The 13,272-nt window shown below is 33.6% G+C and overlaps 1 protein-coding gene across 2 annotated transcripts; it reads right to left on the minus strand.

Moving 5' to 3' along the window:
* Nucleotides 1-6,186: 6,186 nt before the first annotated feature.
* On the minus strand, nt 6,187-11,041 carry LOC7469769 (nuclear transcription factor Y subunit B-1). 2 transcript variants are annotated; one of them, XM_024606113.2, is made up of 7 exons: nt 10,858-11,038; nt 10,347-10,578; nt 9,877-10,006; nt 9,741-9,746; nt 9,507-9,590; nt 9,363-9,401; nt 6,187-6,507 (listed from the first exon to the last, which is right to left on the minus strand). In XM_024606113.2, the coding sequence occupies exons 2-7, from the start codon at nt 10,562-10,564 to the stop codon at nt 6,460-6,462; spliced, it is 525 nt and encodes a 174-aa protein (XP_024461881.1). In that variant the 5' UTR covers nt 10,565-10,578; nt 10,858-11,038; the 3' UTR covers nt 6,187-6,459. The 2 variants fall into 2 exon arrangements, 1 of the variants encoding a protein (XP_024461881.1); XR_008059838.1 differs by lacking the exon at nt 9,363-9,401 and having other exon boundaries at nt 9,741-10,006; nt 10,858-11,041.
* Between the last annotated feature and the right edge of the window lie 2,231 nt (nt 11,042-13,272).

The following is a 13,272-nucleotide window of genomic DNA, read 5'->3' on the forward strand; positions in this document are numbered from 1 at the left end:
GGACATCCACATTAGTAAAAAAAATTAATGGTATCTTGAAACAATCTTAAATGAATGAAAACAAAAAATAGAATCTTTTGATTGTTTTGTTGATTCACTCTAGAATATACCATCATATTCTAAAGTATACCAGCATATTCTAGAGTATACCAGCGGTAATATTTTATTTTCATAGTTAATTACTTGGTTAAAGTAAAGGTGCCGTGTAAGAGTTCATCGTTTATAAGTTATATTATAATGATATTAATAAATTAATTATCACTGTAACATGGAGCTATGACAACGTGGCTTTAATTAATCTCGAATTCACTAACAATTAATAAAATTAAAAAATCTCAATTTATTTTTCATCGTTAATTTAGTTGATAATTACGTTAATTTTATCATCTGATTTTGTTCCGTTTTATGTGCTAATAACAGCATGAAGTATAATTCAAAATGCTTAATAAAAATAATAAGAACCAGAATCGAATCGAGTAAATATTTTTCGTTATAGTTGATGAATGTCGAGTTCACCTCTTGAACTCGTCAATTTTAAACCACCCTTCGATATAGCGCCTCAATTTGAAGGCATTAATTACTATCAATATCTGGCTTCCAATTTTCCAGCTGCTTTTACAGCAAGCGCGTGTCTAGTAGCAGTCAAGCGATGGAAACAAGAGAATAAAAGGGTCTGTGCTTGCAAATGCACTTTGGGTTCAACCAGCACTATTCCACGTGAGGATTGGCAGATGTTAACTGTCTCACTAGCTCTCACTCACTTCCCTGAATACTACAACGTGGCCAGCTGTATAGCAAAGGGGCTATAACCCTGGTTTGACCATGGAAAAAACAGACCAGACAGTACTGAATTTGATGAAGATCATCACTTTATTTTGGTTTTGGGAGTAAATTATGGAAGGAAGGCCAGGAGTATTGTGTCAGCAGAGACGAGATATTATGAACAAACATATGAGGATGACCCAACAAGGGGTGCTGGTGATGTTAGCTGGACCATTTCTGTGCGTGAGTTGGCAAAGAGCAGACATGGAGACACTTGCCTCTTCTACTAACATGATTGTACGTTTGACAAATGGGAATAATATCTCATGCGTACATGAATCATGGGGTATCAGGATTAACCTAACACAAGATGTAACCAGCAAGAAAAAAAAAAGGCGTGGTCTAGGTTCAAGTATGATCATCTTTTATCTTTATAAATCAATCCATCAACTAATATTAAAAAAAAAAAAAAACAAAATGACACAATAATTTGTGGTTTTCGAGGAAAATATAGGATTCAAACTCATTTTTTCATCCATTTGAACAATGCCGATCATCCCAAACTAGCGATAGAACATGTTAGCTGGATTTCCCAAGTGAATAAACGATGAAGTTCAAAAGGTTAATTCAGAATGAATATTTCGGGAAACACATGACTTGTTTGAGTTGTGTTGCAATAATCCGAGAGTCAAATGGATTTAGTGTAGTCCAAAGGACACATGGAAAAGGAAAGATTTTGAAAGGACGCGTAGAAGAAGAAGGATTCTGTGTTCGAATCATATTCTTGTAGCCTGAAAGGTTTTCAAGAATATAAACGAATTAGGGCACGGCGTGGGTTGGTCTTAGGAGAGGGGGGTTGATCAATTGTCTACACACAGAGGGCAAGTGGGAGGTGGTGGGGGGTGAGCTGGCTGCCTCGTGCAGGCAAGAAATGATGGTCACGTCGTGGGAAGAGGTGAGAGATGGAGACATTGTGATGCAATTTCAATGTTACCGGGCAACAGAAACACTATCCAGCAGACAATTACCATTGGTTCTAAGTTAAGTTCTGATAGATGAAATCTCTCAATACAAGCAACCTTTCCAAAGTTACAAGTTGACAGCAAAGAATGATTATATATTGAAGTTTAATTTATCTTGTAGTTATACATGGTAATAGAAATTAATTAATTATGATTGTTCTTATTTAATTTTTTTTGTTTATCTTTCAAGAAAACTGCCATTTAGAAAATTATATATATGGAAGAATAGGATTGTTGTAGGTACTATGTGTTTCTGAAATTATAATCCTTGTTTGGTGTGATGCCAATATTACAGTGATTCCTTTAAAAATGGTGTGAAGCTACTTATTATCGATAATTCCTGTTATTTGTAACAATTAATATTCGTATTTAATAAAGTATTCTTTGTTCATTACTTTTTTTTCTCTCAAATCTGTCCACACACAGACAGAGCTATATATATATATATCCTACTGAACCAAAAATCCATCAAGCTAGGAACGAAAGTTCACCACATTGGATATCACAAAACATTGCGAGGAGGCTGTGTTTTGTTCTGTTTTGTGTTTTTTTTTTTTTTTGAGATAGAGACAGCAACAAAGCGTAGTATGATATTATGATTGTGACTCTCTCATTGTAAGATTGTATTATCACTACTCACGTGCGTGTAACGTGTCACTGTATGTGTCACGTGCTACTATGTGTGCTTCTAGGTGGCAGCGATCGAGTTCATTGATACAAAAGCGTCTGGCACTTGCAGCTGGTAGGTTTCAAGTGTTGTGTATTTGGTAGGTGGCATATGGACAGTAGCTTTCAACAACACCTAATTATGCACAATAAAAAGGGACCGTGAAAGCACAGAAATTTGAGTTTCTCAAGCACCTGCACCGCCGTGATAAATTAGCTTTGAAATGGGATTGGACTTTAACACAATAAAACGCCAATTCTATTACTTATATGATTGACTATGGAAAAAAAAGAAAAAAAAAACTAGAGAATTTTCAGCAGGTGGCTTAAAATCTGAAGCAAGCTGTCTCTCAGCGATGGCAGACAGAGATGCAGGAGAGAACTGGAAAGAAGCAGCATGCCATTACAGTATTGCACCATGCTCGACTAAAGCTGTACGAGACCCCCACATAAAAAAAGTGTCAGCGGTCGAAGTTCGAGATAAAGGTTGCAAAATCAAAACCCACGAATAATTTTTTTTTTTTTTTTTAGATTCGAGGAAATCCCACCCTCTGAAAAGCGTATTTTATGGGCCCAGATGAGCGAGTAAAACCCTGGCTGTCCCAGGCTCTTACAAGAAATGCACGTCCTGACTCGAACTCGAGACCTGCTGTGCAGATCTCAAACTCTTTACCATCACGCTACGCCTTTTAGAGACACTATCAATAAAAAAAAAAAAAAATACACCCACCTTGCAGTCGAGGTTATAGATAAAGGTTGCAAGATCAAACCCCCGTGGCTCAACATTACAGTCGTTCGGTATTTGAATTTTTAGACGTTCTCTTGAAATATAATTGTTAGTAATGTATTTGTTCTGATTGGTTTATGTAGAAAACTCCTAAGAAATTTAAATAAGTTTATTATTTTACTATTAACACCTAAATTCTTTAGCATCCAATAATAAACTTAATTTTATAAAATTATACCTGCTACGTAAAATAATAAGATTATCAACAGATTACATTATATACATGTGTACTAGCTATTTGAAATGTTATTTTGTTACGGGTAGAATAGTTTTTTAGCAAAAAATTAAATATGTAGTCTTTTCCGACTCATGATAAAAACAGATTCTAATTATAAATTGAAAAACTTATGAATGCATTTAATTAAATAAAATAAGAATTATTTGTTCCAATAAATATAAAAAAAATAAAAGATTAACATGTTTATCCTACTAGCTTTGTGGCTTGTTGGATAATTTTTTTTTCTAATGTAAAAGAATGAAAGTGTGCAAGTGTTGTTAACATTTTTTTTTATATTAAGAAAAAAATATAGTTGTTAATCAAAAGGCTAGAGCTTGCATATAATAAAATAAAGCAAAAATTATATGGGTTAATATATATATATATATTTTGTTAAAGCAATCCAAATTAACAAAAAACAACTATAAAGTTTTTAATGCAATGGCGCATGCACTATATCAACTTAGCTTTTAACATAATAAAAAGATAAAACAATGTTATGAGTGTTTTATTATGTCATGATTCTTTTTTAAAATATTATATACACTTTGATAAAATTTCAAATTACCCTAAAAAACGGTTCATAAACTCAGAATCAACACCCAAACAAAAATTTTACCGAGCTCAAATCTACTATTTTAGACAATATAATGGTCAAATAATATATATGTGAGACTTTTTTCATTAAATAAAATTTATTAGCGCCATGATTGATATTTTTTATGGGCTAAATCGTTGTTAATCAAGACTTTTTCTTTTTATTATCAGAGTTTAGTGTTTTTTTTTTTATCTCATATAAGAGATTAAAAAATAAAAAGAATAATTTATGAATCACAATTGAAATTTTAAAATATTGAGCAACCGTAAAGCTATAGTCTAAAATGTAAGAAGACCAAAATGAATATTTATATTTTTTTTAAACGACAACCCCTCTTCTTCTTAATTTTTACACTCTGAGCTCCTCTTTTTCAATTTTGACCATGCCTGACATTGTTTTTATAAATTGGGGGCATAAAAAAATATGATTGAAAAGAAATAAAGTTTGAGGACTAAATTAAAAAAAAATCAATATAAATTGCTACATAGAAAAAACTATGCATTTTAAAAAATTCACATTCCCTGTCTTGGAAATGTAATGCCCTGGAAAATGTTGGATCCGATGGCATTTAATAATCTTCTTAGCATAACAAACACAAATATCCTTCATTTTTAATGTTGCTTGATATGAAGGATCTTAAAAGACCATGTACCCAGCACCCTTATATGTATTTTGTATAGTTCTTCATAGCTTTAATGTTGCATTTGATTATTGTTTTCAGATAAAAAAGACGGAATTAGTATGGATAAAAACATGTTTTGTTGGAGATATAAATAAATAAAAAATAGTTTAAAAACAATTTTAAAATGAATTTTTATAATTTCAAAACATGAGGTATATAAAAAACATGTTTTTAGAGATAATAATTAATAATTTTTATTGTAAAATATCTTTGTAAAAAAATTTTAATTTCAAAATTATCTAACTAAGACATGTAAACATAAAAATAATTATTATCATAATTTTAAAATTCAACTTGAGATAAGGTCCAAATCTCGGGGCAAGAGGGTAACCACATCAACCTTTGACCTAGGTTAACCCAATTGGTTTTCTTAAAAGGATCAAAATAATATTGTTTTGATAAAAAATAATACATTTTTTTTAAAACAAATTATGATTTTTTGAACCATGTTTTATTCAAAGTTGACCAGATCACCAGATCACTAGTCGACTCAAGTTTCTAATCGAGTTAGGCTATGTCAATTCTTTCTTTATTTTTTCATAAACTCAAGCTGGTTCAAACCTTGATTCAGCCAAGTCTCATGTTAGCCTTCCTAAGTTGATGTCCAAATTTTTTAACTAAAGTTATTACATATTATTAATATCAACCCTAAATATAAACTAAAATAAAATAATAATATCTACATGTTTTAAAATATATAAATTTGATAATAACACAAAAATAAAATAAAATAGAATTATATTTTATATTTAATTATGTATATATCCATCATCAATCAAACATAATACACAAATAATTAAATGTTTTATATATCTTTATCAAACATAATTTTATTTTCATTTCATTTTATCTCCATCTCCTATTACCTTTTATCTTCTCTATCCCTATTACCTTTTTTTTGGTTTCTTCGCCATGAAGGTGTCATCTTAGTTCCGGGATTACAAGATGCTAAAAACACCCTATTGTTCAAGATTGTTTTTGTAGTTGGATGTAATTTATAAAATGTTTTTTAAACTGTGCTATTCAATAATATTGATGTCAAAAAAAAAATATTTGAAAAAAAAAACATTTCAATATTTTTTTTAATTAAAAAGCATTTTACACCATATTATCAAACAAACAAATGCCCCACGGTAACGTTATTTCAATAAATCAATAATGAATTCATTCAAAATCATACGAAGAATTGTCGACAATAAAAGTTCACTCAAAATCCAGGAACCACAGGAGTTCACAGGCAAAACATCAATGATGAAAAGTGACAGATCAAAGATCCCTGTTTCCAGTTTTTAGTCACTTTAAGGTTTGGTAGTGATGCTGACTCGTTCTCGAGGTTCAGGATAGGTCCGTAAATTTGACAATTGACAAGCATATAACATGGTACCACTCTGAAAAATCAAAAGCTGACATCATCGGCTTATGAGGTATGGCGTCAAATGCTCCAAGAAATCATACTTGCAATGCTCGGAAAAATATATATTTGAGAAAACAAATTTACAGAAATTAATCTAACTATTAAAACTGCACTGATGATGAAGGCACCAACCAAATTCAAACCACCCCCAACAAACAACCAAAAACCAAAGCCACCAAAATATATAGGGCACTTTGGTTCCAATCAGATCAACTAATGCGAGAGATTAGATTCTACAAGTGTTGGAACTAAAAAGTTTTACCAACGTTACAACTTACAATTCACTGAATTGACCAAAGCAAAGCCAAACCCTACTCGTTGCCTGGCATGGAAGGAAGGATCATATGCTGTCCCTGCACCTGCGCAAGATGGCAAGAAGCTCATAAGAATACAGGCCACAATTGCAATTTCACCAAGCCCCCTAATCCCCTTTCACCTTAAAAGAATGGGGGGAAAGAGGGGGGAAAAAGGCATCTGATTTCATTTTCCACATTGCTTATTGACACATCTATCTATGAGGAATGGAACATGATAACAAGGAAAGAACTCAACACCAAACTAGCTACACCCTTCGTGTAATCAAATCCTAACTTGATCCTAATAATGCACACACATTTAAGACAGTATGAATGTATGGTGGCAAAAAGGCCATCAAAGAACCGTCATTTGTAAATGAAAGATAAAAACTACATGCATAAAAATCAATAACATGAGGTGCCTAATTTTTGTTCAACTCATTCAATTAACCGAGCAAAAAGAGAATACTGGTTCTTCACATGCCTCATATTTTCATTCCAATACATTGATGCACATTTTTCATGTTTTGTTCATGCTACGTATCAAAAGAAGATCTTAAAATGAAAATATCAACTGCTTTGCATTGTTCACCATCACTCTTGAAACGGTCCTGGATAGATTAGAAAGGATTAATCCGTTTCAATGAGAAATACATGACCTTTAATGCAAAATCATTAGGATGCAAAGTGTAGCTCTGTTTTAGAGATTTCTGAAGACCACCATTTAAGACAGACACTGACAAAGATACGATTCCATCATCAGGCCAAATATGATCTTTCACGTAATTAAAACAGGTCTAAAAAAAACCCATAGTCAACCATAAGTTATTCCAGCAAGCTGGAGCACTGATAAACAATGCTAATACAAGAAAGTTAATCATTTGATGTCCAAGAAGAAGTGGAAAATTGGGTAGGTTTTACTTTAGGCTGCTAGGGGCTCATCATCTGCATGTTAAATGTTTACCAGACAGCAGTACATTATCGTTGACTGGCTGCAAGGTTACCATTATTCAACTTGAATCAAACAGACTTCCCCACGTCCTATATCATGCTTAGGGATAGCTGAAGGTTATTATTTTGCTTCCGAGACTCTAGAAATAAGAAATATTTTCATGGAACGATTGAAGACAAGTAATTTGAAACTGTCATTATCAGCAATGACAACCTCAAGCCCCTTCTCCAAGAATGGGTGTTCAGGGGTGATTTAACAAGGATAATGGGAAAGCACTGGCATATAATTAGAGGCGCCAAACCAATTCTTACAGCAAGTTACAGTGAGTAAATGGATTTAGGGCAACCCAGTGTTGTCACAAGGCACCCGGGCACTAGCTTAATCCCCGGAGGTGAGGCTGAGGTGCCTTTCTTAGCCTGGGGCAATGAAGTTAGAAGAGGCAAGTGCCTGTCCATGACAGGCACGCGATAAAGGCGTCGCCTGATGAAAATTATGTGAAACTAAGGATTGGTTTGAAGAGGCGTCTCTTTGATTTCTTCTTTTATATATATATATAAAGACTTATGTTTTGTCTTGTTTGTCTCTTTTTCTGGTCTTAGAAAAAATTTAACAGTAGTTTTGTAAAAAATATAGATTGAGGTAAAAAAAGACATAAAAGTTAAAGACGAAGAGAAACAGACTTGAAAGTTGAAACAAGATGAACAGAAACAAACGTGAAACACCACCAAAGAAGAAGTGAAAGAAGATTCAAGAGTGAAGACTGAAGAACAACAGAGGCATTCCTTTATCTTTTTTTCTTCTGTCATCTCATCTTTTTGTTTCCTAATTTCTCTCTTCTTCACTTTTTTTCTCTCTCCATGTTATTCCTTCTCTCTCCTGTTATACTGCAGAAATTTCTACTAAGTTATATCATATATAATATTGTACATGTAATTTTTTGTATCATAAAGGTTGAGCGCCTTGGGCATTTTCCTGGCTTGATGCTTTTTAGCGCCTTTCACCTTTGACAACACTTGGGCAAGCAGCCCCCACTTTACATATAGAAACCTTCTAGCATTAAGTTTAGAAAACAATAGGTAACGCACCCAAAAACATGGATAAAATCCATAAATTGCTTCAGATGCAGAGACACCACATAGCACTGCAAATGTGGTGATAGCCTGATAGATATATCTTATGAGACCTAAAAAACCAGGATTCCCAACAATCACGTACAGCCTGACCCTAGTAGCAATTTAGGCATGCATTCTTTCATTTTGTTAACAATCAAATGGTTGAAAATTTACTTGCTTGCAAATACATACAAGTCACTGTGTTGTGGTGATTAAGTAACTCCCCAGCAATGATTGGTTTGGACCAATATATTAAAAGATATTTTTTTCCTTCTGAACCTTACCTACGCCTCTTATCAAAATGATTGTGAGTAAATACACGTGTAATTTCCTAAAGAACTTCCCCTTTCACTCAGTGAGCTTTTAGCCATCAGACATCGGTCACCCTCTTCCTTCCCTTTTCCTCTTTTAAGTATTGGTTAATTTTACACTTTCTATATCAATTTGTGACTTTTTGACCAATCAACATAATTAATTTTTTGCCAAGCATTTAGTCAAACCTGTTTTTCCTATCAATCCAGGATTAAAAATATGAGGATCTTTTGGGGACAAGTGCAAACAATGCTACATATAATTTTTTTTTGTGAAGAAAGAAAAGGACTAATTATTCTTGCATAATATGCATGTTATTTATATTTGACCCCATGACCGCAGTTTTTGAATCCAAGAGCAAAGGAAATTGCATGAGCAATTAATAAGCAGACAACCAATTCAATAAATCAAGATTTACAATCCTCTGATACTATTGATTTAAATATTTAACATTTGACTCTATATTCCATTAGGTTTAAGAATATGTGCTTGTTTGTGCGTGCATGTGTGGAATAGAGGGGGGGGTAGTGAGAGAGGATTACTTGTGGACTCGTATAGTTCATCGATCCTTGAAAAGCAAACTGACGTGGTAGTTCATCCAGACACAACAAGAAGACAGTATGGTGAGCTAATGAAACTTAGTAAGGTCAGAATAATCAACCTCTAAAGCATGATTACAAACTTACCTGTGCATTTTGACCAGGCAGACCTCCAACTGCATCCCGTTTAGAAGATCCATCTCCACCTCTAGCAGACCCCTTTGCATCACCCTGCCAAAGTTGCTAAAAATATAAGTCACAACTTTATAGAATTTTTTTCTTGAAAAAATATTCACATAAAAGGAGGTTTTACTGGAAAAAAAAGCAATAAAAGAAATAAAAAGAAAGAAACAATGCTTCAATTAGAAAAACGTTTATTACCTCCAACTGTGACATGGCAGTGATCCAATAAAACCAATCGGTGAAAGAGAAGGAAAGAGAATAGTCAGATGATTAGATTACAAACCAACCTATATGTAAACAAAATAAATCATAGACAAGAAAACAAACTAATTACCTCCCGGTACCTAGCCAGGTACACCTTAAGTGGCTCAATATAATCCTCAAATCCTAACGTTGCCATTGCCCACAACAAATCATCCCCATTGATCGTCTTCCTCTTCTCCTTCTGACACTTATCACTCGCCCTAAAGAAAACAACATCCAATAACATTTCACAAAACCAGACCCTCAGTGCAAGAACCCTAATTTCCGAAGGCACAATTTCATTGCACAAACTAAAACCTCAATTCACAACTACATTAATCAGAAAACAAGGGAAAACCATTAATCCCAGGCCACCCGATCAGATAAACAAAAGCAACATCTCCAAAATACCATTGCATTTCATAAAGCAATCAATACCCTATTCTCCAAAACCACCGATAACAGTTCTACACAGAATCACACTATCTCTATGATTACGATACACAAACAAAGGGCAATCGTCAATAATCAATACCACAACCAATCAACTCTTTCACTTACTCGCTGGTAACAAAGCTAATGAACTCAGAAACACATTCCTGAACAGTATCCTTAGCATCCTTAGCAATTTTTCCATTAGCCGGCAACGCCTTCTTCATGATCCTACTTATATTAGCAATAGGCAGGTATCTATCCTGCTCTCTCACCCCTGACCGCGGGCTCTGCTCACCACCACTCTCGTGGCTCCCCGCCGCCGGACTGGTCGGATTATCGGCCATCTTACTAAAAAAATCTAAACATTGATTACAAAAGAAAACACACCTCGTTATTTCAAAATTCAAAGCAATTATAAACTAATCACAAACATAAAAAATTATCTCCTAATCAAACCCTAGATTACACGTATAATAAATTCAAATACCACACAACACGTTTCTATACGTATACACGCACGAATACGGACACGAATAGGTATAGGAGACAGAAAGTATATAAGAGAGTGGAATTGAAGGAAATCGAAACCCTATGAGAGGTGGGTTTTAGAGAGGGAGTGGAGGTTGTTAGTTATTACCTGGAGAGAGAGGGGGGAGGGGGGGGGGAGTGGTTTTGTATTTGGCGCGAGAGTTGGAAGGGGGGGGAGAAACAGAAAGAGAGAAATTTTTTTAGATCTGACGATGGAGAAGAGAGAAGAAGGGGGAGAGATGAAGGAGATAGCAGTTTGTGATTTGCCGAGTTTTATTTTGATTTTCTTTGATTGGTTTGGCTTTATGTTTATCTACACCGTTGGTTCTACGTTTGTTTGGCTGCCCAGTTTTAAGTTTTGCGGGTCCCCTTGTCCTGGTCCACACGAAGTCACACGTTTCTTTTATTCCTCTCATTTTTTAACCCTTTTTTTATTTATTTATTTTAACTTGTTAAGTTTAACAGTTAGATAATCTTCGACGCATTTTGAGTTGATTATTTATTAAAATATTTTTTATTTAAAAATATATTAAAATAATTTTTTTATATTTTAAAAATTATTTTTACAACAAACAATCTAAAAATATAAAAAAAAAATTTAACAAAAAAAATTAAAATTTTAACAAAAAGCGGGTTAAACAACCTAGCTAAACACATCCTTTTATCGTGTGCTAAAACCATGGTTTTTTTTTATCAAACAAGTTGTGTGACCCGTGCTTCATTATGAGTCGGATAAATTTTTTTAATAAAAAACAAAAAATAAATATACAAGCTTTTTAATTTTTTTAAATCTAAATGTAAATCAAAAGACTTATGAGAGTTATTTGTGTCAGTAAATATAAAAAATAAAGTGTTAACAAGTTTATTCAACTTGTCTAACTACAAGTCGAATAATTTTTTTTTAACGCAAAAGAATTATTGTGTAGGTATTTTTAATGCAATTTTTACATCAAGTAAAAATATAACCGTGAATTATAAAGTCGATACTTACATATAATAAAAATCACATACATTAGTAAAAATATATAAGATTTCAAACTAATTTTTAATATAGTCAAAAAATAAAATAATATTATAATGATACAATGAAACATTATTTTTTTGGTTCTTGTGGAATAAATTTTTAAAAACAAAAGGTGAAAAGAAAAAAAACATTAAAAAATAAATTTCAAAGGAATAAAAAAAACAAAAAGAATTGTATAAATTGACTAAGTATAAAAAAATAATATTTTTTTAAAAAATATAAAATATTAAAATCATGAATTTGACTTGGAGGTAATAATTTTTTAAAAAACAAACTATTATAGGCTGCTCCGACGTGATTTTTGACACATAATTTGACGTGTATTTTTGTGGAGTTTAAGGATTTGGAGAGAAATCGTGGGTTCGAAGGTAAGAGGATTTTGACGGAATTTGAAAGTCGTTGCAAGTGTCGGACACAGAATAAGAGAAATGCTGTGTTGTCATGTGTCCGTGTGGTGGTGTAAGAGCCTGAATTGGATTCGAGGAAGGTGTGGATGGGAGGTGTGTCCGGAGGGTGGAAAACGATGCCGTTGACGTAGAGCAATCTCGGGTAGGGCTGAGCATTTTCGGTCCGGTCCGGTTTTGGACCAAAATATATAACCAAACCGATTTTATTTTATTTTTAGTTTTGGAACCGAACCGAACCGAAAACCGGTTCAAACCGATTAATTTTGGTTCGGTTCGGTTCGGTTTTTTCCCCTTCCAAACCGGTTCAAACCTAAATTTTTATACTTGCTTCCATTTTCCAAAAAATCAACTCCAATTTTCGTTTTGTTCTCCTTGTCCAGAAGTTGAACCCAGCAAAAAAATACACAAAACAAAAGGATTTGCCTGCAAAAAAACAAAGAGAAAATCAAAAGTTATTGAAATGTAAAATCATCAAAAAACATGAAGGAGAAGAATACAGATCTGAGAGATGAGAGACAAGAAAAGCATCGATAGCATTGATACAGAAACTGTTGAGAGTGCAGAGTTTTTAGATCTTGGTTTCGCTGAAATCCCAAGAAAACCCTTTCATGGTAAGCAAAACGGGTGCAGGGATGTTTGGTGGTGGTTGTGTTGGTATTGATTCAAGAAAACCCTTTCATCACTAATTGATTTGAAGCTAGGGAGAGACCAGAGATGCTAAAAAAAAAAGGAAAGCAAATCGAAGAGGACAGAAGCCAGCACACACTCAGACAGGAGAGCCCAACAAGAGGGAACAAGTAAGAATGGCAAAGATGCACAGGATAATAGGTTTTTGAAAGAGAGATTTTTGCTATCTAAGGAGAAGAAGACAGATTTGAGAGTGAGAGACAGAGAGCAGGGAAGGGGCGGTTGAGAAATGAGAATGTTGAAATTTAGGGTTAGAAGAAAATATGGTATTTATACTTGTTTTAGAGGGAGGGGGCGGCTGTAACCTGCTAGGGTTAATGGGTAGAAAGCGTTTTTTTATTTCTAAACCGAATCGGTTCGGGTTGTCAGGTTTAAGCATTACAAAACCGGAAACCGAACTGAACCG

The sequence above is a fragment of the Populus trichocarpa genome, chromosome 8 (genome assembly GCF_000002775.5).
Source record: "Populus trichocarpa isolate Nisqually-1 chromosome 8, P.trichocarpa_v4.1, whole genome shotgun sequence".
NCBI classification, from domain to species: domain Eukaryota; kingdom Viridiplantae; phylum Streptophyta; class Magnoliopsida; order Malpighiales; family Salicaceae; genus Populus; species Populus trichocarpa.